The 23,270-nt window shown below is 48.9% G+C and overlaps 1 protein-coding gene across 1 annotated transcript in view; it reads left to right on the top strand.

The window, feature by feature from the left end:
* Inpp5d (inositol polyphosphate-5-phosphatase D) overlaps positions 1–23,270 on the top strand; it is a 128,544-nt gene that overhangs the window by 37,768 nt on the left and 67,506 nt on the right. The window contains exons 3-4 of the mRNA XM_045148158.1: positions 19,512–19,662; positions 22,409–22,580. Of these exons, the coding sequence (XP_045004093.1) occupies positions 19,512–19,662; positions 22,409–22,580 (323 nt within the window). The remainder of the gene's footprint in view (positions 1–19,511; positions 19,663–22,408; positions 22,581–23,270) is intronic.

Genomic DNA, 23,270 nt, shown 5'->3' on the forward strand with positions numbered 1-23,270 from the left:
ATGAACGTGCAGTAGCAGCAGCAAGTGTGACTGTAGCTCTTCTCTGCCTGGGCCTTTGGTCCCAGGTTGTAGGGGGCCTCACTCAGTTCCTCAGAACAGCAGGAGACTTCAACGGTGACTTTCAGTTCCTCTGAGGGTTGATGTTTACCCGAGCTGTCATCTCTGTTACCTAACGGTGTTTCTGTCTCCCAGAGGTCCGGGTTGGGCCCTGCTGGGTAGCTGGAAGGCCCACATTTGTCGTGACAGCCTGCCAAGCAGAACCCTTTGTTCTTGTCCATTTCCGGTGTCTCTCGGCCTCAGACAATCCCACCAAAGCAGGTTGGATACTTCCTGTTTTGATCTGGGTATTTGTATTCTTTGAGTGAGAGTAATGTTTGTCCTCACTGAACACCCTTTGGCCCCCACGGTGGCCCAAGGATCACTAACTGTTCTGTGGCCACCGTACCCCTTCCCAGTCCAACACACTTTCTGGATGCCAGGCAATGCCGGGGGGAAAGGCGGGCAGGAGCTCAGCCCGCAGGTGATGTTGTCCAGCTGGGCAGATATCACTCTCTAGAACATACAGTGGCAAACACTTGATGTCCAGTTTGCCAGGCAAGAAAACAGTGCGCTGATTTGTCCCATCTGCCGACTTCTGTGGTGTCAATATTCCCACCGAAGTGGCCGCTGCACTGGACAGCAAGCTCTTGGGGTTTCTGGGGAATCAGGATTTGAGCCCGTGGGAGCCAGAACCAGCAACCATGTGCTACGTGGTAGAAAGGCCAATCCCGGAGCTCTGGCCAGGTCAGGCTGTGGACTGTGGGTGTCTTTACCAGAGACTTCATGGCTTGCTGGGGGTGAGGCAGGTTCATACTCACTTCCATTTGACATAGAGCCTTTCTTTGAGCCAGTCCCCAAACCCTTATTCCCCAGTTTTCATGCCTCTTTCACTTGCCGAACTTGCAGTCACAGGCAAATGTCCTGCTCCTCTGAGCTTCTGTTTATTTGCCTGGAGAGTGGGAGGTGACCACCCAGAGCTCCAAGGTCATGGTTCCCACTGCACAGCTAGGTCTTAGAACCTGTTATTCATGGGTGAGGAAATTAACGGAGCCCTAGACAATGATCGTATTCCATGTGATGCAATCAGTCGGTGGCTGTTACTTTCTTTCTTGTTGCTGTGACCAATACCTGAAGAGAGGCAACCTCAGGAAAGAAGGGTCCGCCTTGGCTCATGGCTTGAGGGGACACAGTTCGTCATGGTGGTGGGAGTGTGAGGCAGCTGATCACACTAGGTCTACAGTCAGGAAACCGAGAGAGATGCATGCTGGTGTTCAGCTGGCTTCCTCCTTTTCCCTTTTTTTTCTGTATTTTTTTTTATGAGAGAGAGAAGTGCCACACCAGGGCCTCCAGCCACTGCAGTCGAACTCCAGATGTGTGTGCCATCTTGTGTACATGTGTGACCTTGCATGATTGTGTCACCTTGTGTGTCTGGCTCACATGGGATCTGGAGAGTTGAATCTGGGTCCTTAGACCTCACAGGCAAGCGTCTCTCCAGCCCCCTTTTCCAACTTTTTGTCTCTCTCTCTTTTTTAAGATATATTTTTAATTTATTTATTTGAGAGAGCGAGAGAGAGAGAGAGAGAGAGAGAGAGAGTAGCCACTGCAAGTGAGCTCCAGATGCATGCGCCACCATTTGCATCTGGCTTACCTGGGTCCTGGGGAATCAAACCAGGGTCTTTAGACTTTGCAGCCAAATACCTTACCCTCTAAGCCATCTCTCCGCCTCCCTTTCTCCATTTTTATTCAGTTCAGGATCCCAGCATGGACTGGGGAAATGTTCTCGTGCTCAGGGTGAGTCTTCTCTCCTCAGCAGACACCTCTGAAAATGTCCTCATAAAGTCTTCCTAGAGCTGTGCCTCCTGGGGCTGCCTCACTCCTGCAAGGTGACAATGAAGATTAACCATTACAATGATGGAGTTAAGACCGGGAACTATAGCCAGCATAATGCTTAAAAAACAAACAAACGAATATTCACACACACTAAGCAATCTGCAACTTCATCTTACAAGCCTTGGTTTTCACCTTCTCTTGAAAGTTTTACAATCCTGGCAGCTCTGGGCCTTTGTTTTCTCACAACCTATAACTGGAGCTCAATTGAGGTGGTCCCTTGAGGGATATTTCTCCACGTGTCCCAGTCACCACCTCTCCCTACTGATCACACCTTACCTGTCCCGTGCATTACAACCTTCAGATATTGAACACTTTCCCCAGGTCACTATGCTGCTTGTTTTTTGACAACTTCTTCCTCTGTGTTTTAATATTTAAATATTTATTTGCAAGCAGAGAGAGACAGAATGGTATGCCAGAGTCTCTTATTACTGCCAATGAACTCCAGATGGATGGTCCACTTTGTGCACCTGGATTTATGTGGGTACTGGAGAATAGAACCCGAGCCTGCAAGCTTTGCAGATTAGTGCCTTTAACTGCTGAGTCATCTCCCCAGCCCTGTATTTTTTTTAGTTACCTATATTTATGCATAGGGTCTCACTCTGTAGCCCAGGATGGCCTAGAGCTCACTATGTAGATCAGACTGGCCTCAAACCGGCAGTAATGTTCATGTGTGCATGTATTTTTTGACTGGAGTGGTATCATAGCTCTCGTTCTGTTTTCTACCTTTCATCCACATTGCTACATACACATCAAGTCCTTGCTTCCTGCCTCTGGGCACTCCCCGTGCACGACACACCTCACCTGCCCAGTCTCCCAAGGACATGCACTCAAGCTCCCTTCCAACAAACAACTAACCTCTGCTACCTCAGCCCAGCCCACGACAGTGATCCACACAGCCCAGCCCAAACCCCATAAGGAAACAGCATGTGCATTGCACCTTAGAGCTTGTCCTGTAGAGGCTCAGGGCTGGGGTCTTGCACATACTCCAGGCACTTGGCTCTCATGGGTGGTCAGTAACAAAGAACCCTCAGGTCTGCTCAGGAGCTCCCAAGGAGTGAGGGAACTACGGTGCCCACTAAATCACATGTAAGGACCCGGCAGTCATAAGAAGGCATAGATCCAGGATTAAGGATGCCACTCGGTGGTAGAACACTTGCCCAGCATACATGAGCCCTGAGTCTCGTGCTAAACACCACCAGAATCCCAGTACTTTGTACGTGCTCTGCCCTTGGTGAGATTCCCTTTCTGCTCTGCCAACTCCATCCTTTGCAGCTCATCTAGTGCTGCTGCTTTGATGAATACTTCTGTGCCCACCAGGCTAAGTGTCAGTATTAGTTACTTTTATGATACTTATAGCCAAATTCCTGACAGAATCAATTTAAGGAAGGAAAGGCTTAGCTTCTCATGGTTTCTTGTTATCCCTAGCCACCACGGTGGTGAAGGCAGAGCTCTGTCTGCAGGGAGGAACATGAGACTGGGCTACTCACATCCTTGAAGACTTGGAAATAGTTGCAACCTTCAAAGGCCCATCCCTAGTAATGTAATTCTGCCAGCTGGGCTGCACCTTATAAAGGTTCTACAACCTCCTAAAACAGAGCCACCAGTCTGGGAACAAACACTCCCAGCATGAGTCTGGGAAGAACATTTTAAACTTAGCTGTAATAGTCCCCTAACAGTGCTAGGCTTCCCAAAGCTGTTCTCTCAAGCCATTGCCCCCTGCCATGCTTTTTTTTATATAATAACTCTTTTTAAATATATTTTATTTATTTACTTGAGAGGGAGAAAGAGGCAGAGAGAGAGGGAGAGAGAGTGGAGTAGTTTGCAAACAAACTCCAGACGCATGCACCACCTTGTGCATCTGGCTTACATGGGTCCTGAGAGTCGAACCAGGGGCCCTTGGCTTTGCAGGCAAATACCTTAACCACTAAGCCATCTCTCCAGCCCCCACCCCCTGCCATTATTTACTTGCCTAGGGTATCCACTGGTTCTTGTGTGCTATAAGGGCCAGTTAGTGCTTATAGGCAGTCTGCTAACATGTTAAGCAGCCAGCTCTGGTCTCCTCTAACCAACCTCAGGTGCAGAAGGGGAGTGTGGATGGTATGGAAAGACAGTGACTTCTGGGAAGTTGGAATGAATGTGTAGAACTTGGAGATTTGTCCCTAGAGGCAGTCCTGGTGATAAAACAACCCATGTACCATTGGGCCGAATCTCTCACAACCTCGGCCTTCTCAGCACTAACAGGAGATGTTGTGTAGGTTCAATAAGAGAAAGACCTGTGGGGAAAGGTCATTCTTCCTCATCACATTTGTATCTGTCAGCACTTTGCTCCATAACAGACAACTCTCAAACTCTTCATACGTCAACAGTGAACACTAGTTTTCCACTCCTGGGTTGGCAGCTGTGGTCGGCTGACCTATCGCGGCTGGTTTCTGCTCTCTGCTGGGTCGGATCGGACCCCAGGCTTCTAGTCAGGTCTGGGTTTGCTCCTCATGTCTTCTTGGCCCAGGCTGAAGGGTATCTCTTCCCCATCATTATGGACTGAGAGGTTTCATGGCAGGAAGCCACAGGGCAGAAGCAGGAGGCAGTCCCATTGTAACTGTAGTCAGGATGCAGAGAACGATGGATGCTGGTGCTAAGCTATCTTACATTCTCCTCTTCCATCAACCTGAGACCTCAGCACATGGAATTGTACCACCCACATTCAGGTTCTTTCTGCTATAGTCAAACCTTTCTGGAAACGCCATCTTAGACACACTGAGAGGTGTGTTTCCATGGTGATTCAAAATTTACAAGGTTTGTGAGGGCGGGGGAGCATCAAGCACAGACCCATTGTGCTCTGAGCTCAGAACTGACATATTTGCCCACATTGCATTGGCCAGCACAAGTCACATGACCAAGCCCAGAACTGGTGGGACAAAGAGGTAGGTCCCTCACGTTCTAGTGAAAGTTGCTGCAAAGCCCTGGGGTAAGGATGCGGCTGCAAAGTTGTATGACAGAGATGGTCGGCTCTGCCGCAGCCCCCTGTCTCACATGAGCCCTCGGAATGGTGGCCTTCCTGGGATGCTGGTATGAAGCAAAGCGTCTAGTTGTCAGCTGTGACTCCAGTGACAAGACACCCATCTAGTCCCAATGTGCTAGTTACTTCTCTTGTCACTAAGATAAAATACCCAACAAAAGCAACTTCAGGGCTGGAGAGATGGCTTAGCAGTTAAGCGCTTGCCTGTGAAGCCTAAGGACCCCGGTTCGAGGCTCGATTCCCCAGGACCCACGTTAGCCAGATGCACAAGGGGGCGCACGCGTCTGGAGTTCGTTTGCAGTGGCTGGAGGCCCTGGCACACCTTCTCTCTCTCTCTCTCTCTCTCTCTCTCTCTCTCTCTCTCTCTCTCTCTCTCTTTCTCTCTCTATCTCTCTCAAATGAATAAATAAAAATTGAAAAAAAAATTAAAGTGTGTGTGGGGGGAGGGAGGGTATTACCATGGGATATTTTTTATAATCATGGAAAATGCTAATAAAAATTGTGACAAGAAAAAAAAAGCAACTTCAGGAAGGAGGGATTTATTCTGGCTCACAGTTTAAGGGTACAGCCCATCATGGTGGGGAAGTCATGGTGGCAGGGGAGGGAGGCAGCTGGTGACATGGCATCTAAAGTCAGGAAGCAGAGAACGATGAGTGTGGATGCTTAGATCTTTTGATCTCTTTTGTTCAGTGAGACCTCAGCCCATGAAATGGCCCTGCCCACATTTAGTGGGTCCTCCCTTCTCAATTAACCCAATCTAGAAGCTTTCTCACAGACATCCCGGAGGTTTGTTCCCACTGTGACTCTGAATCCCATCAAGTTGACAACCAAGATTAACCATCACACCCAGGGTCCTCACTGTGGACCTGGGGCTCCTCCATGAGGGTGCCTCTGCAGAAATACCCAGCCCACATGCTGACTGAGAGCAATGCCGTCCCTGGTCCCCTTGTTCTTAGCACAGTGACACTGCCAGAAATGCCACACAAAGCATCTAGAGCTGTCATTTCAGTACCAGCCAGGGTTGTCACTTTTCTATCCCCTTGCCTGAAGCTCCTTTGATGCAAGGAGTTCAAAGTACTTCATAGATGTGCTCTCGAAACTGCTTAAGCCTCTGAGAAAACCTGGGACTTACTCCCATGGCACAGATATGAGAGAGTGAAGGGCAGAGATTCGGGGGCCATATGATCTCAGCATCCTAGTGGGGAGCAGAGCCCATGGGTGATTAAAAACTAACAAGTCCACGTCAATGTCAACATCTGCCTCTATCTACACGGAAGATTAGGAGCCAGGCATGGTGGCACATGCCTTTAATCCCAGCACTTGGGAGGCAGAGGTAGGAGGATCACCATGAGTTCGAGGCCACCCTGAGACTACATAGTGAATTCCAGGTCAGTCTGGGCTAGAGTGAGACCCTACCTCAAAAAAAAAAAAAAAAAAAAAAAAGTTAAAAATAAAGATTAGGAACCTGCCAGATCAGCCTAGACTTTAGCTCTGAGAATCAAACAACAGGGGTGGATTGAGACACAGTACAGAGACTGCTAAGGGTGCTGGCACAGCCCATGCCAAGTCTTCCCAGGAAGTCATCCCAAAAGGACAAGTGAAAAGCTAATGAGCCCAGCTTTATGGAGTGGGAGCTGGTTGCAATAAGGAAGAGAAAGAACCCAAAGTGCTGGCTGGGGACAAGGCAGAACCCACGCCTGCCGGTACCAGTGGCAGGATGACCAGACTTGAGCAGCTTGGTGTTCCTTGGGTACATGAGGCAGGAGCAATGATGTTTGCTGGCTCGCCCTGTGGGGTGGGGCCGGGGCAAGCTTAGCAGTCCATGTTGAACTTCATACTTCTCCTGGAGAGCTATGTATCTGGCCCTTCGGCACATGTGCTACTTTCAGGGAGCCTGACAGTGGTTTTCAAGTTCCCTAGATCTGTGCATTGAGAATTCTGACACAGGGTAGGCTAGCCAAGACAGGACTGGGCCCAGAGAAGCAAATGACAGCCCACTCTTCTTACTTTTAGCCCCCCAAGAGCCCAACTTCTGTCCCAGGTGGCTGAAGATGGGGCCAGTCCAGGCTCTAATTCAAAAACTAAGGACAGGGCTGGAGAGATTGCTTAGTGGTTAAGGCATTTGTCTGAAAAGCCAAAGGACCTATGTTCGATTCCCCACATAAGCCAGATGCACAGGGTGGCACATGTATCTGGAGTTCATTTGCAGTGGCTGGAGGTCCTGGCATGCCCATTCTCTCCCTCTCTCTCCCCCACCCTTTCTCTCTTGCTCTCTCAACTAAATTAATTAATTAATTTAAAAAAAACTGATAACAGGCAAAAAAAAAAAAAAAAAGCTCCTAGGGCCTGGGGAGCCTGTGTTCTCCTCCTGCCTCTATGCCTCCCCTCCATGTGCCAGTCATAGCTCACAATGCCCCAAGTCCCATGAACCCATGCAGCCAGCCACCACCATGAGCTATGGCCACTCAAGTTCCCTGCAGCCTGCCCAGGGGGCCAGAAATGGGCCTTCTCGGAAGCTCCCTGGGAGAGTTCTGAGACATCCCAAAAGAGCCGCTCCACAGTCCTTCCTCTCTGTCAGCTCCTACTGTGCGGGTCTCCCATGGGCAAGACCACCTGAAGATGCTCCCACTGGCCCTCTCAGGAACACTGAAGTCCCTGTCCCAGCCCAGGGCACAGAGAGCGCACAGCCCAGCGCAAGGCTCCATGCCATCCACCTGTGGCCCAGAAACTGATTCAAGCCCACAGGGTCTGGGGGAGAAGAGAGCCTTGTCCACTGTCCACTGTCCACACGGACTCCCAGTTCTCTGCCTGCTCTGCCTGGCCTTCTCTCGCTCCACTCCTTGCTCCTGAATGGTGGGACCTGGCTCCACCACCCCCGACAGTTGTCCATGACACCTTGATTCTCCAGCCCCAGCCCAACACTTATGCTGACGAGGACGCAGTCCTTCCTCCCTTGGGCAATCCCAACAATTCTGCAAGTGAGAAAGTAACCTGCACTTTCCAGACGCCTGCCTTGGGCTGTCACCCCCTCACCTCCATCCACTCACGCGGCGCCACCAGATTCCCTGGGGTTGTGTTATATCCTTGGTGCATTTATATTACTGTGCTTAACAGAGCACTGTAGATGTTTCCAGGGTAGCTGCAGAGAATGGTTTTCTGTGTTTAAAAAAAAAAACGAAAACCCAAAACCTTGGCACTTTTAGACAAGATCCTTTGAAAGCTCTCTCCTGTGTATACACGTGTGCAGTAATGTGCATGCCAGCAAATGTGCATGCTAATTAAATGAGCTAGGTTACATAAGCTCATGCTAAGGACCTTTTTATCACTGTGTGTAGCCAAAAAAAAAAAAAAAAAAAAAAAAAAAAAAAAACCACAAAACAAAACAGTGTTTGCATGTAACCAACAAGACAGACCATTTCCAGCCAGGCTGTCTTTTTTTTTTTTAGAATTTTTTATTTTGAAAGTAATTTGAATTAGAAACATTTTCAAAGTATTTTTATTTACTTTATTTTACTTGTAAGCAGAAAAATAACAGAGAGAGAGAGAGTGCACAAGAATGGGTGTCTGACCACTGCAAATGAACTCCAAATGCAAGGGTAATTTTCTATGTCTGGCTTTATGTGGGTACTGGGGAATCAAACCCAGGCCATCAGGCTTTGCAGCAAATGCCTTAACCACTGAATGAACTTCCAAGCCCCGATTTAAGAATAGTACAAAGGGGCTGGAGGGATTGCTTAGTGGTTAAGGTGCTTGCTTACAAAACCAAAGGACCCAGGTTCCATTCCCCAGTACCCACATAAGCCAGATACACAAGGTGGCGCATGCCTCTGGAGTTCATTTGCAATGGCTGGATGCCCTGATGTGCCCATTTTCTCTCTGTGTACCTCTTTCTCTAAAATAAATAAATAAAAATAATTTTTAAAAAGACTAGTACAGCCGGTCGTGGTGGCGCACGCCTTTAATCCCAGCACTTGGGAGGCAGAGGTAGGAGGATCACCATGAGTTTGAGGCCACCCTGAGACTCCATAGAGAATTCCAGGTCAGCCTGGGCTAGAGTGAGACCCTGCCTTGAAACCCCCTCCCCCCCAGAAAAAACTAGTACAAAGAATCCTGTATTCCATCCACTCACCCACTCACTCTGTCCCATGTTTTAGGGGATCATGTTTTTTCTTATTACTGTTGCTATTTTCCCACAAGCAAATGCCTTTAACCTGCTGGGTTGCCTCTCCCCAGCCCCTCACTATAGCTATTTTTCTGAATCACTGGGGAATAAGTTCCTGGAAATACCCCTTTATTCCTAAGGCTTCGAGGAGCTCATCCTAAGCCATTAAGAACTCTCCTCCATAGCCCATCTAGCCATCAAGATCAGGAAGGTAGTGCTGATAAAATACCATCGTCCAATCCTGAAGCACCATTCAAATTTTCTCCCACAGCAATATAAAAATGTACTATTCATATATTTATGTAAATTGCATCTAAGTTTCCTTCTTCAAGGCCAATGTCCAATCTAGAATTACATGTGATATATCACAGTCATATCCCTTTAGTGACCTTGAATTGGGCATAGTGCCTTGTGTTTTCTTTTTCCTGACTTTGATATTTTTATAAATTTTTTTTTTTTGAGATAGGGTCTCACTGCAGCCCAGGCTAACCTGGAATTCACTATGTAGTCTCAGGCTGCCCTCAAACTCACAATAATCCTCCTAACTCTCAAGTATTGGGGTTAAAGATGTCTGACACTGGGCTGGAGAGATGGCTTAGCACTAAGCACTTGCCTGTGAAGCCTAAGGACCCCAGTTCGAGGCTTGATTCTCCAGGACCCACATTAACCAGATGCACAAGGGGGCACATGCTTCTGGAGTTCATTTACAATGGCTGGAAGCCCTGGCGCACCCATTCTCTCTCTATATATATATCTGCCTCTCTCTCTCTCTCTCTCTTTGTCACTCTCAAATAAATAAATAAAAAATGAACAAAAACAATTTTTAAAAAAGGTGTGTGACCCTTTGTCTGGCCAGAAATTGCCTCTTGATTTGGTGTTTCCAGGAGTTTCTTCATGACTGAATCTGGCTTTGCATTTTCAGCAGGACTCCCCAGCAGTAATGCTGGGCCTGTGCCTTGTCCCAGGAGGCACACGGGGTCACTTTACCCTAATATTGATGGGTGAACTTTGAGCATGGGGTTAAGATGGTGTCTGCCAGGTTTCCTCTTTGTAAGATCACTACAGATGTTTTTCCCTTTAAATTAATAACTGTTATTCATTCAAGGCCTTCATTGTTTCCCTTCCTTCCTCCATCCCTGACTTCTAGTCCTGTGGATTGAATCTAGGATCTCACACACACAAGGAAGCATGCAAGCTCCAGGAGAGCCTGGACTACATGAGACCCTGTTTTCAAAAAGTAACTGAAGGTGTGCGTGGTGATACACGCTTGTAGTCCCACCACTTGAGAGGCTGAAGCAGGAGGAACTCAAGTTTGAGGCAAGCCTACGCTACATAGTAAGACCCTGTCTTAAATAATAAACTAACAAGGACTGAGTTCAATTCCCCAGGACCCACATAAGCCAGATGCACAAGGGGGGGCGCATGCATCTGGAGTTCATTTGCAATGGCTGGAGGCCCTGATGCATCCATTCTCTCTCCCTCTCTCTCTCAAATTAATAAGTAAAAATAAAAATATTTTTAATGAAATATTTTTTAATCATTTTTATTTATTTATTTGAGAGTGACAGACAGAGAAAGAGGCAGAGAGAGAGAGAGATTGAGAATGAATGGGCGTGCCAGGGCCTCCAGCCACTGCAACCGAACTCCAGATGCGTGCGTCCCCTTGCTCATCTGGATGAGGTGGGTCCTGGGGAATTGAGCCTCAAACCGGGGTCCTTAGGCTTCACAGGCAAGTTCTTAACCGCTAAGCCATCTCTCCAGCCCTATTTTTAAAATAATAAACAAACAATAGAGTAATAAATACACTAGGGAGCAAAACTCAGGGGCCTAGTGCCTAATATATGTAAAGCCCTACATTTGATCCCCACCAACCACTGCAAGAATTAAGATTTAAAAATGTATAAAATTAAAATACAGCTGGGTGTGGTGGCGCACGCCTTTAATCCCAGCACTTGGGAGCAGAGGTAGGAGGATCATTGTGAGTTCAAGGCCACCCTGAGACTACATAGTGATTCCAGGCTAGAGCGAGACACTACCTTGAAAAAAAAATTTTTTTTTTTAAATATAGCTGGGCATGGTGACACACACCTTTAACCCTAGCACTCAAGAGACAGAGGTGGGAGGATTACTGTGAATTTGAGGCCAGCCTGTCAGTACAGAATGAGTCTGGGTCAGCCTGTATTAGAGTGAGAACCTACCTTGAACCCCACCCCCTCAAAACTAAAAGATATAAAATATAATTCAACTTAACTACAATATAGCTGTCGCATGCTGTTGTTACCTGTTGTTTGGTTGGCTCAAAACAATGTAGCAGTCAGGGATGGTTGGGCTCATAAATGTCAAACACACATGCATTTCATAAATGTGCTTCCAAACACTGACTGCTTCTGTCTATCATTCCTTCAACAGTTATTAGATGGCACTCCACCTGAAGTGATTTTTCCCTTCTTTTGTTGATGTTGGAATAGGCTCACAAACTCTTTGTGCTGGATGGATCATGGCTGATTTCGTTATTCATTCTGATGTCCGCATTATGCCTACTTCTCCCTCCCCCTGTCCTTTCAGTAAGCTTCTGGCTTTTTTTTAGAGGAATTGTCATCATGTTTCAAGCATTTCTTTGCTGCTTTAGGGCCACAGATACTGCAGAGTTTATAGGGACGCTACAATAGGCCATTTCTTCTACAAGAAGCCCTGGGACTTTCCGGTGACGAGTGTTTAGCAGCCAAGATCTGGACGTTAGGTCTGTTCGTCCCTGCAGAGTGGCGCTGCCACCAGAGCCTCTCTCAGCAGGCAGGGGCAGAAAAGACGTGCGTGTGCATTCACCTCATGCCTGGTTTACCTTCACATTAAGAACGCTGAGTTCAAGCCGGGCGTGGTGGCGCACGCCTTTAATCCCAGCACTTGGGAGACAGAGGTAGGAGGATCGCTGAGAGTTCGAGGCCACCCTGAGACTCCATAGTGAATCCCAGGTCAGCCTGGGCTAGAGTAAGACCCTACCTCGAAAAACTGAAGAAAAAAAAGGAACACTGAGTTCACACTGTTTCTTCCAACTTGAATCCAAAGTTAGAGTTCCCTTAGCTCTCCACTGCGTTGTACTTGCAGCTCCTTCCTCTAACAGTGATAGTCTGAACTGGACTCTTCCCCACGAACTGAATGACTTGCTTATTTCCTACTAGCTCCAGTCTCTCATGCCGCTGGCCCCTCTGGCCTGGCCACCCCCAGTGGCTACAAGCTCTGGCCATTTCTCAACCTCGGCCTCCACTAGCTTTGTTCCTTTCTGCATCCCAACCAGACACCAGACCCCAGCCTCAGCAGCTGGCTCTGGCTACTCTAAAGGCAGGGCACCAGTGAAACATTCTAACAAAAAGAGAAAAAGGAGCCCAGGAATGTTGGCCATACTTGTAATCCCAGAACTTGGGAGGCTAAGGCAGGAGGATCTCAAGTTCAGGGTGAGCCTGGACTACATAGTGAGATTCTGCCTCAAAAATGAAACAAAACAGGGGCTGGAGAGATGGCTTAGCGGTTAAGGCACATGCCTGTAAAGCCTAAGGACCCCGGTTCCATTCTCCAGTTCCACTTAAGCCAGATGCACAAGGTGGTGCATGCGTCTGGAGTTCGTTTGCAGTGGCTAGAGGCCCCAGCGCACCCATTCTCATTCTCTCTCTCCCTCTCTTTGTCTCTGGTAAATAAGTAATCAAAAGAAATTAAACAAAACAAACAACAAGAAATGGAGAGAAGAGGGAGAGCAAGCTATCTTTTAAGCAGGGTTCCCTAGTGGAGGTACCATTCTAGAGCTTATGGCTAAAGAGGGATTCCTGAGTCAAAAAGGCCTCAGAAAATCTTCCCAACCTGAGCTCCCCTCCCCCATCCTGCCCACCTCTTAGCTGGCACTGATACAAACCAAGTTTCTGAAGCCAGAGATGCGGGTGGCACCCTCCTTGGGTTCCTCTCATTGACCAGACCTCTTGGTGTGTTGGTAAGAGGTACAGCTGTCCCTGCCCTGGCTCTATCCCTGCCTCTCCCTCCTTCCTCTACCGCCCCTCCTTAATTCAAGAACCACCATGGAGGAAGGGGTCCTCAGCATTGACACTTGCTATACATTGAAGTCTAAGTGGTATTACAGTGTCCGTCTGGCTGGGTATGGTGGCAATGCTGTAATCCCAGCACTCAGGAGGACAATGCATTTAAATACAGCCTGGGCTATACAGTGAGATCTTATATCGTAAAAGTAAATAAAAGGCGGCGCGGGGGAGGAACAGCTCAGTGGATAAAATGCTTGCCTTGCGAGCATGAGGACCTGAGTTTGATCCTCAGAACCCACAAAGTGCCGGGCGTGGTGGCACAAGCCTGTAATCCAGGCGCTGGGGTGTGGAGACAGGGGCAATCCCTGCAGCTTACTGGCCAGCCAGCCCGTGTAGTCTAAGTGTGAGCTCCAGGCCAAGGAGAGACCCTGTCGCACAAAGAGGTGCATGGTGCTCTGGAGGGTAACACGTGAGGTTGTGCCCCGGCCTCCACACACATGCACATTCATGTGCACAAACGTCCCCCTAACACACGTGGCCTCACACGTATAAAAGTAGACATAGATGTGTGCACACAGATACACATGCAAAACATTAAGAAAATAATTTTCAACCTTATCACGCCACATACCTACTACACACCCCAGCTCTCTCAACTCATTCTCAGAAAGAAAGAAAAAAAAATCCAAACATTGTCCAGGCCACAGAGACCCTGATCTCTCTGTCTCCCCTGTCTTCACCCTCACTGAGCCTGTGATTCTTAAGAAGGGGTTAGGGCAAGAGAAGGCTGTTAATGGTTAAGAAAAACCTAGTAGGAGATGCAGAGATGGGAGAGGGCACAGGCGGGCTCAGAAAGCATGGTCCCACCCACATTGAAAACCACACAGAAGGGGCAGACAGGGCGGCCCAGTGCATGTCCTGCTGAGTAGCTCAAAGCAGAAATAACCCAGTGGGCGAAAAACTATTCTAGAAGGTTCCAGAATGCAAAGACCAGTCCTGGACAGCCAAGTTCCACAGTGCCTTGAGCCCTCCCCGGCCGGCAGTACTCTCTGCCTTCCCTGTGGGCTGTATCTGAGGCTCAGTACAGCCCCCTCAACCAGGGCTGAAGCTAGTACGCACCGACCTCACCATCACCATCTTCCCAGGGGTCTACAGGCCAGGGGTCTCTGTGTGGGAAGCAGAAATTGTACCAGCAGCCACCCCATCCGCCTCTTTCCAAAAGCCAAGTGTCTCTTATCACACCCCACCCCCACCCCCGGCTTAAGTCCCCTCCACTGGCTTTCTCACAGAACTTGAACAAAATGCTTTCGTACAGCAGGACCATGAGCGAGGATTTTTGGGTTGGCTTCTTTCCACTCCTACAGTTTGCCATCATTTATAAAATTTCCTTCATTCTCTGAGGCAAGGGTGTCGTGTAACCCACACTGGCCTCGAACGTGCTACGTAGCCGAGGATGCATCTGTACTAGGAATCCTCCTGCCTCCACCTCCTGAGGTCCGGCTCTGGGTACGCCTTTCATCTCAAATGAGAGCTGGCGGAACCTTCAAGAGTGACTGCCCGGTGCCCCCGCTCCCTGCTTGGCCATGTCCGGCTTCCTCCCCTGCGCTGCTCCCATTTCAGTTCTGCATTCAGGGGTGGCAGAGGAGAGGGTGCTGCAGTTAGAGTCACAGCCTAGGAAGCTGCAGCCTGGCCATGGCTCTTCCTCCCCCAGAAGGTGTCCGGTGAGTCAGCCTCAGGCCTGTATCTGGAGGAGCAGCCCACAGTCTTGATACCATCTGTCCTTTGTCTCAGAGAACCCAGCAGCCTCCTCTTCCTTGACCACTAAGGCTGTGGGTGGAACCTTGTCCCTAGCTTTGCACCTTCAAGAATATTCCTTCCTTGTGTGTATGGGGACCCAAAGGACGCTGGGTGAAGGCACAGCTGACAAATGCGCCTCTCTGCCTTCCTCTATCCCTTCAACAGTGAGGTCTATTTTGTGCCACATGTGCCTCTCCTGGAACATTGGCAGGCCTGTCATTATGTGTCAAACCTTTCCACTCAGGAAGGAGACTTGGGGACTGTAGGACTGAGCCTAACAAGGTCTTTTTCCCCCAGCGGTTTAAGAGCCTGTGGAGGAGGCAGGCACAAAAATATAACCTGAGACTGGATGCGCTGTTCATTCTGAGCTGAGCTCCTTGGATTGCTGACTTCAGAGGCTTGTAGAAATGATCTTTCTGGATACTCTGCATAGACCTCTAGAGTTTTATTTAGTTTTTAAAATTTTTATTTGTATTTTTATTTATTTGTTTGACAGAGAGAAAGAGGGGGAGAGAGAGAGAATATGGGTGTACCAGGTCTTCCAGCCACTGCAAACAAACTCCAGATGCATGTGCCCCATTGTGCATCTGGCTTATGTGGGTCCTGAGGAATCGAACCTGGGCACTTTGGCTTTGTCAGCAAGTGCCTTAACCACCAAGCCATCTTTCCATCTGACCTCGTGATATTAATAGCAGGCAAGAGATGAGATTGGCATTTGGTTTCACAGTCAGAACTAGCCCCTACCTCATTTTTATTTTCTGGGTGACTTTTGATTCTGAACATACAGTAATGTCTAGTCTGTTATCAAGCAAATCCCAAGGGGGGTCTGCCCTGTGCCTGGGACCCCCAGTTCACAAGCTTATTTACTTAAAGTAGGATAAGCTTGGGTTGCAGGGATTGCTCAGTGGGTAAAGGTACTTGCTTGCAAACCCTGCAGGCCCAGATCCGACTCCCCAGTACTCATGTAAAGCCAGATGCACAAAGTGGTATGTGTGTCTGGAGTTCATTTACGATGGCAAGAAGCCCTGACTCTCTTTCTCTTTCTCTTTTTCTCCCTCTCTCCTCTCTCTCTCTCTCTCTTTCTCAAATAAATAAATAATAAGGTAGAACATGCCTGGACTAAGGACAGAGGTCGGTGGAAGTGTTTGCCTAGCACATGCAAGGTTTCCAGTTCTATTCCTGGCACCACAAGAATTAAATTAAAAAATAAAAGCTGTGGTGGTTTGATTCGGGCATCCTCCACAGACTTATGTGCTCTGAGTGCTTGATTTCCAGCTCATTGCAGCTTGGGAACTGGAACCTTGTTGGAGGTATGTTGGGGTGGGCTTCCGGGTGTTATAGCCAGCTTCCCCTCTTGCCAGAGTTTGGTGCTCTCCTACCACTGTTGTTCAACTGGTGTTGGCCAGGAGGTGATGTCCACCCTCTGCTCATGCCACGATTTCCCCTGCCATCGTGGAGCTTCCCTTGAGTCTTCAAGACAAAATAAACATTGTCCTCCCACAAGCTGCTTTTGGTCAGGTACTCTTTGCCAACAATGTGAAGGTAGCCACAACAAAAACCATAGAAAATGCTCATGTTCATTTTGTGTGTGTGTGTGTGTGTTTGCCCAAATCAAGCCATCACCTGCTCTAGTTATCGACTAAAGAGAGGAAGAACTCGTCCATGGCAAGCCGGAGAGTCGGCAGAACAGGAATCCCACTGTCTGTGGGCAACACTTCCTGGGGAGTCTGTAAATAACTCGGGGATCATATTAGCAGCGCACAGCTAACGTGGGGATTTCAGGGTCCTTTCTCAGTTTCAAAATGACTGCATACCTCTTTTCAGGAAGCTGGTACTGCAGAATGGGGAACAAAGTCTGGCACCCTGGACGTTAAGAACCCAGGGCCAATTGTCGCTGGTGGGAAATGTGGCCAGTGCCCTCCTGGCCTGAGCCTCATAGCCCATGCCACACACAGGCCTGCTTTCCCACTGCTCATTTTCTGCTTGCCTGCATATCATTCACCCCCAACCCCCCGGCTTCCCACTGGATTTGGCCAGTGGGAGCCCCAGCAGGATGACGGGAGAGCGGGAGGAGGGAGAGGACCTACTGATCTTACTCTGTCCCTGTGAGATGCTGTGGACCCCACCCAGAGGCCTTCACTTCTCCTGGGTGCCTTCCCTGTGTTCTAGTCCTGTCCTCCCTTAGGCTAAGTAACTCCTCTCTGCCACTAGCTCTGGGGCTCTACCACCCTTCTTCCTACGAAATTCTCCCCAAACTTCGGTTTAATATGACATCTACTTCCTGCCAGGACTCTGATCAGTGCATATGACAACGTGCTTGTTCACATTTTGACCTAGTTGAAAAGGTCCCACCTTCAGGATGGCTACAGGAGGAGGAGCTGCTCCCTCCTCCCCACTGTTTCTCTGTATCCCTAGTCTCGAGCCCACAAAAGGTCCCCCAGCCATCTTTCCTCCTGGCTCCAAATTCCTACCTGCCGTCCTGACCAGGGTAGTAACCCAGGGCACTGCTAGCTGTTAAGCATCTCCCATTGCCAGGCAGCCTCTCTGCTTGCTCAGTACACATCATATTCATTCATTGTTGCTTTTTCTTCATGTTTCATATCTCTGAGGGTAAACATGTCTGTGTTCCATACAGTCACATAGTTGGGGTTTCAGCGTTTTAATGTTAAATAAAACAGTGTGCATCTCAGCACTGGAGCCTCCTAAACCCCCAAGTCACATGTACTTTCATGTATATGCGCCTCAGACAACCTCCCAACTGAGACTCCCTCTCCAAATTGAGCATGAGTCAGTCCACCTTAACTTTCTTTGGATATTCTCGCAGCCCTTTCCATATACCTCACAGCATGTCATCCATTAGCCGTAAGTTCTTTGACAGGGTGGAACTGCTTTCACTGAATTGAGTTCACAGGTCTTGCATCTTGTCAAATTATTTTTGTTATTCTGTTCTTGCTTGCTTTTGAACCTACCGAAGGAGCTCTTGGGGAATCCTGGCTGTCGCTGCAGCCCAGGTGTTCTGTGTTTAATGATGCTTGAAAGAGACTGCTCAATGTGGGGCTCTGGAAAAACAAGGGAAATTATGGAAAAAGAAGAAACAGACTCTTGTTAATCTTTATTTACTCAAACAGCTTGAGCCATACAACAGAGAGTGAGAGAGAGAGAGAGAGACCCTATGTATAGATTTGCATGTGTGCAGTGCATCTGCCCACAAGTACGCTTTGGAGAGAGATGAGGAGACATGGAGAGCCCAGGTGGACAATCTGAGTCCCAGGTGAATGTCTCACAGGTGTGTTCATGCAGAAGGCTGTTATGTGTACAATCTGGATTCTATCAGCCGGGGCCAGGCTCGGGGATAGGTCTGGGATCTATGGGTCCTGGTCCTGATGTCTGACTTGGTCCCATTCACCTGTGATCCTGGAGCCACGAGGCCCAGCCTTTGCCCTGCCCCTGTCCCAAGACCTCAAGCTAGTAAGATGACAGGAGTTGGGCTGGAGAAATGGCTCAGTGATTAAGGTACTTGACTGCAAAGCCTAATGACCAGGGTTTGATTCCCCAGCAGCCATGTAAAACCAGGTGCACAAAATGACACACACATCTGGAATTCATTTGCAGAGACCCTCATGCACTTATTCTCTCTCTCTCTCTCTCTCTCTCTCTCTCTCTCTCTCTTTCTCTCTCTGTCCCTGCTTGCAAATAAAATATGTAAGTTTTTGTAAAAAAAAAAAAAAAAAAAAAAAGAAGAAGAAGAAGAAGAAGAAGAAGACAGTGCATCCAGACATGATGGTTACACCTGTAATCCCAGCACTTAGAAGGTGGAGGCAGGAGGATTGCCATGAGTCTGAGGCCAGCCTGGACTACATAGTGAGTTCCAGGTCAGCCAGAGCTACATAGCAAAACCCTGTTTCAAATAAACAAGTAAACAAACAGAAGCAAAGCTGGGACCATAACTCAGTGGTAGAACACTTGTTCAGCACGTGTGAGGCCCTTGGTCTGACTCCCCAGCACCATAAAAATAAATAGGTAAACCATCTGGAGCTGGGAGCATCTGCCCGTGGTTGGGGCTGTGGTTTGCAGGTGCAAGCTGGGATTCAGTCCTCAACACCCAAAATAAAGTAAATAATTTTTAGAAATGGAATTTGTGAGGGAAAAAAATAGTAACTCTCCCTACCCCCACCTCACCCCAGCACCCCCCCCCAGGAAAACACAAATTATTGAAAACAGATCTCTTGGGGCTATGGGATTATAGATGATTTCTTTTTGTAGAGAACCTATAAATTTTCTAATTGTGAATAATAGTATATGAGAATATACTATTTGTATAGCAAAATACTTATGAAAATAAAGTTTTTTTTTTTTTAATTAGGCTGAAAAAAAGAGGCCAGTCTTTAAACTGTCCCTACTTGCGCCTTTACAAAGGACCTTGGGGAGCTGTGGGTTACAGGATGGGAGGCGTGGGTGGAGGACCCAGGCTTTTTCTGGATCACAGTCACTCCCAGACTCTTTGGTCCCTGCTGCAGGTGGCCTTTGTGGCTAGGTGACATTCTAGTCAGCTGAAATGTGCTCTGTCTGGGGCTTCTGTCCTCAGGCCTCCGAAGGTGTCCCCATGAGGTTCTTCACGAAGTTGGACCAGCTCATTGAGTTTTACAAGAAGGAAAACATGGGGCTGGTGACCCATCTGCAGTACCCCGTACCGCTGGAGGAGGAGGACGCAGTGGACGAGGCGGAGGAGGACACGGGTAGGAAGGGGAGAGGGGCATTCTCTGGGACCTTGCCCTCCTACCCCACAAGCGCCTGTGGGTTAGAGGGTCCGTCTGGGATTGGAGAGGTTGGGCAGGGTGGTGGTTAGTTGGGGACACAGGCTCTGGGGTCAGATCCAGGCCAACTGGTCCCTGCTCTCCAGCCTACTGCCTTTGTGTCTTTGGGGGAGTTCCTTAGCTTCTGTGAAAGGGAGAGTACAGTTGGCGTGACATCTGCCTCTCACGATGTCACAGGGATCAAGTGAGTGCACAAATACAGTGCCTAGAGCCAGTATACGGCCAGCGTTCAATAAATACAGCTGCCATCGTTTTTGTGGTGAGGACAGCTCAGGAAGTTGGTACACCTATGTGGAAGGATTAGAAAGGTTATTTCTTCACATATCGTTGTTGAAAAGGGCTACAAAGGGCTGTGGGGTAGTTCAGTCAGCAAGGTGCAAGGCAAGCATGAGTTTGGTCCACAGTGCTCACGCAAACATGGTGGGCTTGTCATCTCAGCGCTAGGGAGAAGGAGACAAGGGGGCTCCAGGGGGGAGAGACCCTGTCTCACCAAAGATAGATGGATCCTGAAGGTTGTTCTGTGGCCTCCACACACATGTGCACACATGTACCCATGCACTGACATGCATGTACCTGTACATATGTGTACACATGCACTCACACACATGCACCTGTACACAAACAAATAAACAAAAAAGGTGGGGGAACGAAGCCAGGTGCATGCAACTTGAAATCCCAGCACTCGGGAGGCAGAAGTAGGAGGAACGCCGTGAGTTCGAGGTCACCCTGAGACTACATAGTGAATTCCAGGTCAGCCTGGGCCAGAGTGAGACCCTACCTCAAAAAACAAAAACAAAACAACAACAACAACAAAAAAAAATAGTGAGACCCTAGCAGGTCTTTAAAGTGTATGACGAGAGGGGAGGGGAGGAATGAGACAAGAATATGGCTCTTTAAAAAAAAAAAAGATACAGCTCTTAAAAATCTGTGGGAAAAAAATGTAGCTTCAAAAGTCTTGTGAGGCACAAACAGCCCTTTCTACAATGGAGGAGAATACCCACAGAGAAAGTCCCAGGGAGACAATTGTGCAGAACAAAAGCTGTGTGGTGGGGCACACCTCTTCTCTGGAAGGTTCCTTCCCAACGGAAGTCCACAAGACATTTGCCTGAGCCTATCAGTGGGTGAGGTTTCTTCCCACAGGCTCCCTTAGACTGCCAACGCTGAGGTTCCTGCCTGCTTGTCCCTGGTGCACATCTGCTAGATACATGCAGGGCACCCTATTTCCCATTCCTATAGGCTGGCATGAGTCACCTGCAACCTGCTTCCTGCCTCCCTTGAGACCCCCTTGTCATGGTTACTGAGCTTAGGCACCCTGTCAGAGGGCAGACTGGACAGCCACCTCACCAGCCCTGGAGGGGTAGCAAGGACCTCAGCTCCATGAAGGCCAAAGTGGACTCAAACAGGTCACTTCCCTCCTTACCTCCTGGTTTGAATGAACAGGGTCAGGAAGGTCCAGCTGTGGCTATAGCCAAAGTCACAGCTGACATAGCCACGTGTGAGTCCATGTCACTCACACGTGTCCCAGCTGTCTCCAGGGACCTCAGGTCACACGATGGCCTTGGCCTTGACCTGGAAGAAACTTTCCTGCAGACGTGCCCTCTACACTTTACCTTCCTCTGGGCAAGCTCTCCTGCCAGCTATGGCCTGAGATGCTGCTGTCAGGAACAAACTATGCCCCCAGCCAGACTTCCTGTAAGGCTGCATAGAGAACCCCAGTCTCATGACCCCAGGCTCCACTTCCCCAAAATGAAGCTCCCCGTGATTGATCAGACCCTGGAACAAAGTGACATTCGGCCCCCAGAAGGTGTCTGATCTGACTCAGGGTTTCTTCAAGGGTATGCGGTTGCCAGGGCTCCGAACTGTCTTCAGGACCCAAGGGAGAGAGGAAGTGAAGGGCTTGTTCATGAAAGAGGAAGTCAGGTCCCACCTGGAGAGAGAAGGGGGGCTGTGGCTGGCCAGAGTGGTCGCTAGGGGTGGGGAGGGCTGGCCAGGGAGCCCTGGACTCAGTGACCTTTGCCTTTTTGTGGTATACATTGAAAGAAATTCAAAGGGTTGAACAAAGGTCACATTGGGTCAAATTCAAGAATTTAACATTTCAGGTCTCTGAATAGAGGGAGACACCCCCCCCCCCACTTTCTTTCTAAATTTGTCACAGACGGTCTAAGCAAAAGAGAAAGGAAGTCTGAGGCTTGAGAGAAAGTGCAGAGAGAGAGGTCAAGTCAAGAAGAGGAGGCAATTGGCTGGGCCTGACTCCCTGGCCTTGGTACTTCTCTAGGCCCTTGGTTCCACTCTGGAGACTGACTTCTACCTGGTCCGCATGACACACTTGCCTTGCTCCCTGAAATCCAGACCAGCCGTCCTGCTGCCAGGATGCTATGGTCTGTCCAAGGTCAGCAGCTCTGCAGGTCCCCCTGCCCCTGGGACCTGCTGGGGCCACCTGACGCCAGTAGGTGTTTGTTGAGTTTTGCAGTGGGACTGACATGGAGTGAGGCCCCAAACTGAAGGATCGTGAAACCAGGTCTTCTGCAAGAGGCTCCCTGTCTGGTCAGGAAAACCTACAAGGACATGAGGAGAAACCTTTTCAGACAGGCATAGCCCAGGACCTCACAGGGCTGCAGAGGAATTACACACACAGCATCCTCACCAACGACATTCATTTCATGTGCAGAAAATACCATGTCCCCACCGGAGCTGCCGCCCAGAAACATCCCCACGACTGCTGGGCTCTGTGAGGCCAAAGAGCTTCCTCTGGCAGCGGAGAGCCCCCGAGCCCCCGAGGTCAGCCGGCCCAGTCTTTCGGAGACACTCTTTCAGCGGCTGCAGAACATGGATACCAGTGGGTGAGTCCCCACCTGAAGGGTCACCTGGGAGGTTGGTCCGTGCCCAGCGCCCAGTACTCAGGCATACCCAGGCTCAAATACTGAGGAGCATGCTGGCTTTCAGCCCTTGGGGATGATGGTTTTATTCCTGTGCAAAGGAAATTGTCTTCATTTCTATTTATTGCATTAATACCAATATTGGGGGCTGGGGAGATGGCTCAGCAGTTAAAAGTGCTTGCTTGCAAACTCTGCTAGCCTGGGTTCAATTCCCTAGTACCCACGTAAAGCCAGACACACACAGTAGCACATGCATCTGGAGTTTGTAGCCACAGAAGGACTTGGTGTGTTCCCCCATTCTCATTGTCTCTCTCTCTCTCTCATAAATAATTTCTAAAAATGGCAAGATTGAAAGACAGTTTCTATGTTAATTGCCCTGTCCCCCACCTGCCCCACAAGCCCAAATGGTTGTTTGCTTATTTTTCTATGTGGGCTTTAATGGTTTTCTTTCCAAGTTTTATGATCTCCTTATATATTAACCCTTTGTCATCATCTTTATGGGGGAAAACTCTGTCTTCTCATTTGTTGCATGCTCTTTAAGCGTTTTGGGGATGATTTTACATGACAAGTTTTGGGTCCTTCAGAAGCGTCTCAGGCATTCTCGTGGTGAGGGCAAAGTCACTGTGAGCTGGGGACAGACAGGGTTTGGTGGGC

This window comes from Jaculus jaculus, chromosome 4, assembly GCF_020740685.1.
Source record: "Jaculus jaculus isolate mJacJac1 chromosome 4, mJacJac1.mat.Y.cur, whole genome shotgun sequence".
In the NCBI taxonomy this organism is placed as follows: domain Eukaryota; kingdom Metazoa; phylum Chordata; class Mammalia; order Rodentia; family Dipodidae; genus Jaculus; species Jaculus jaculus.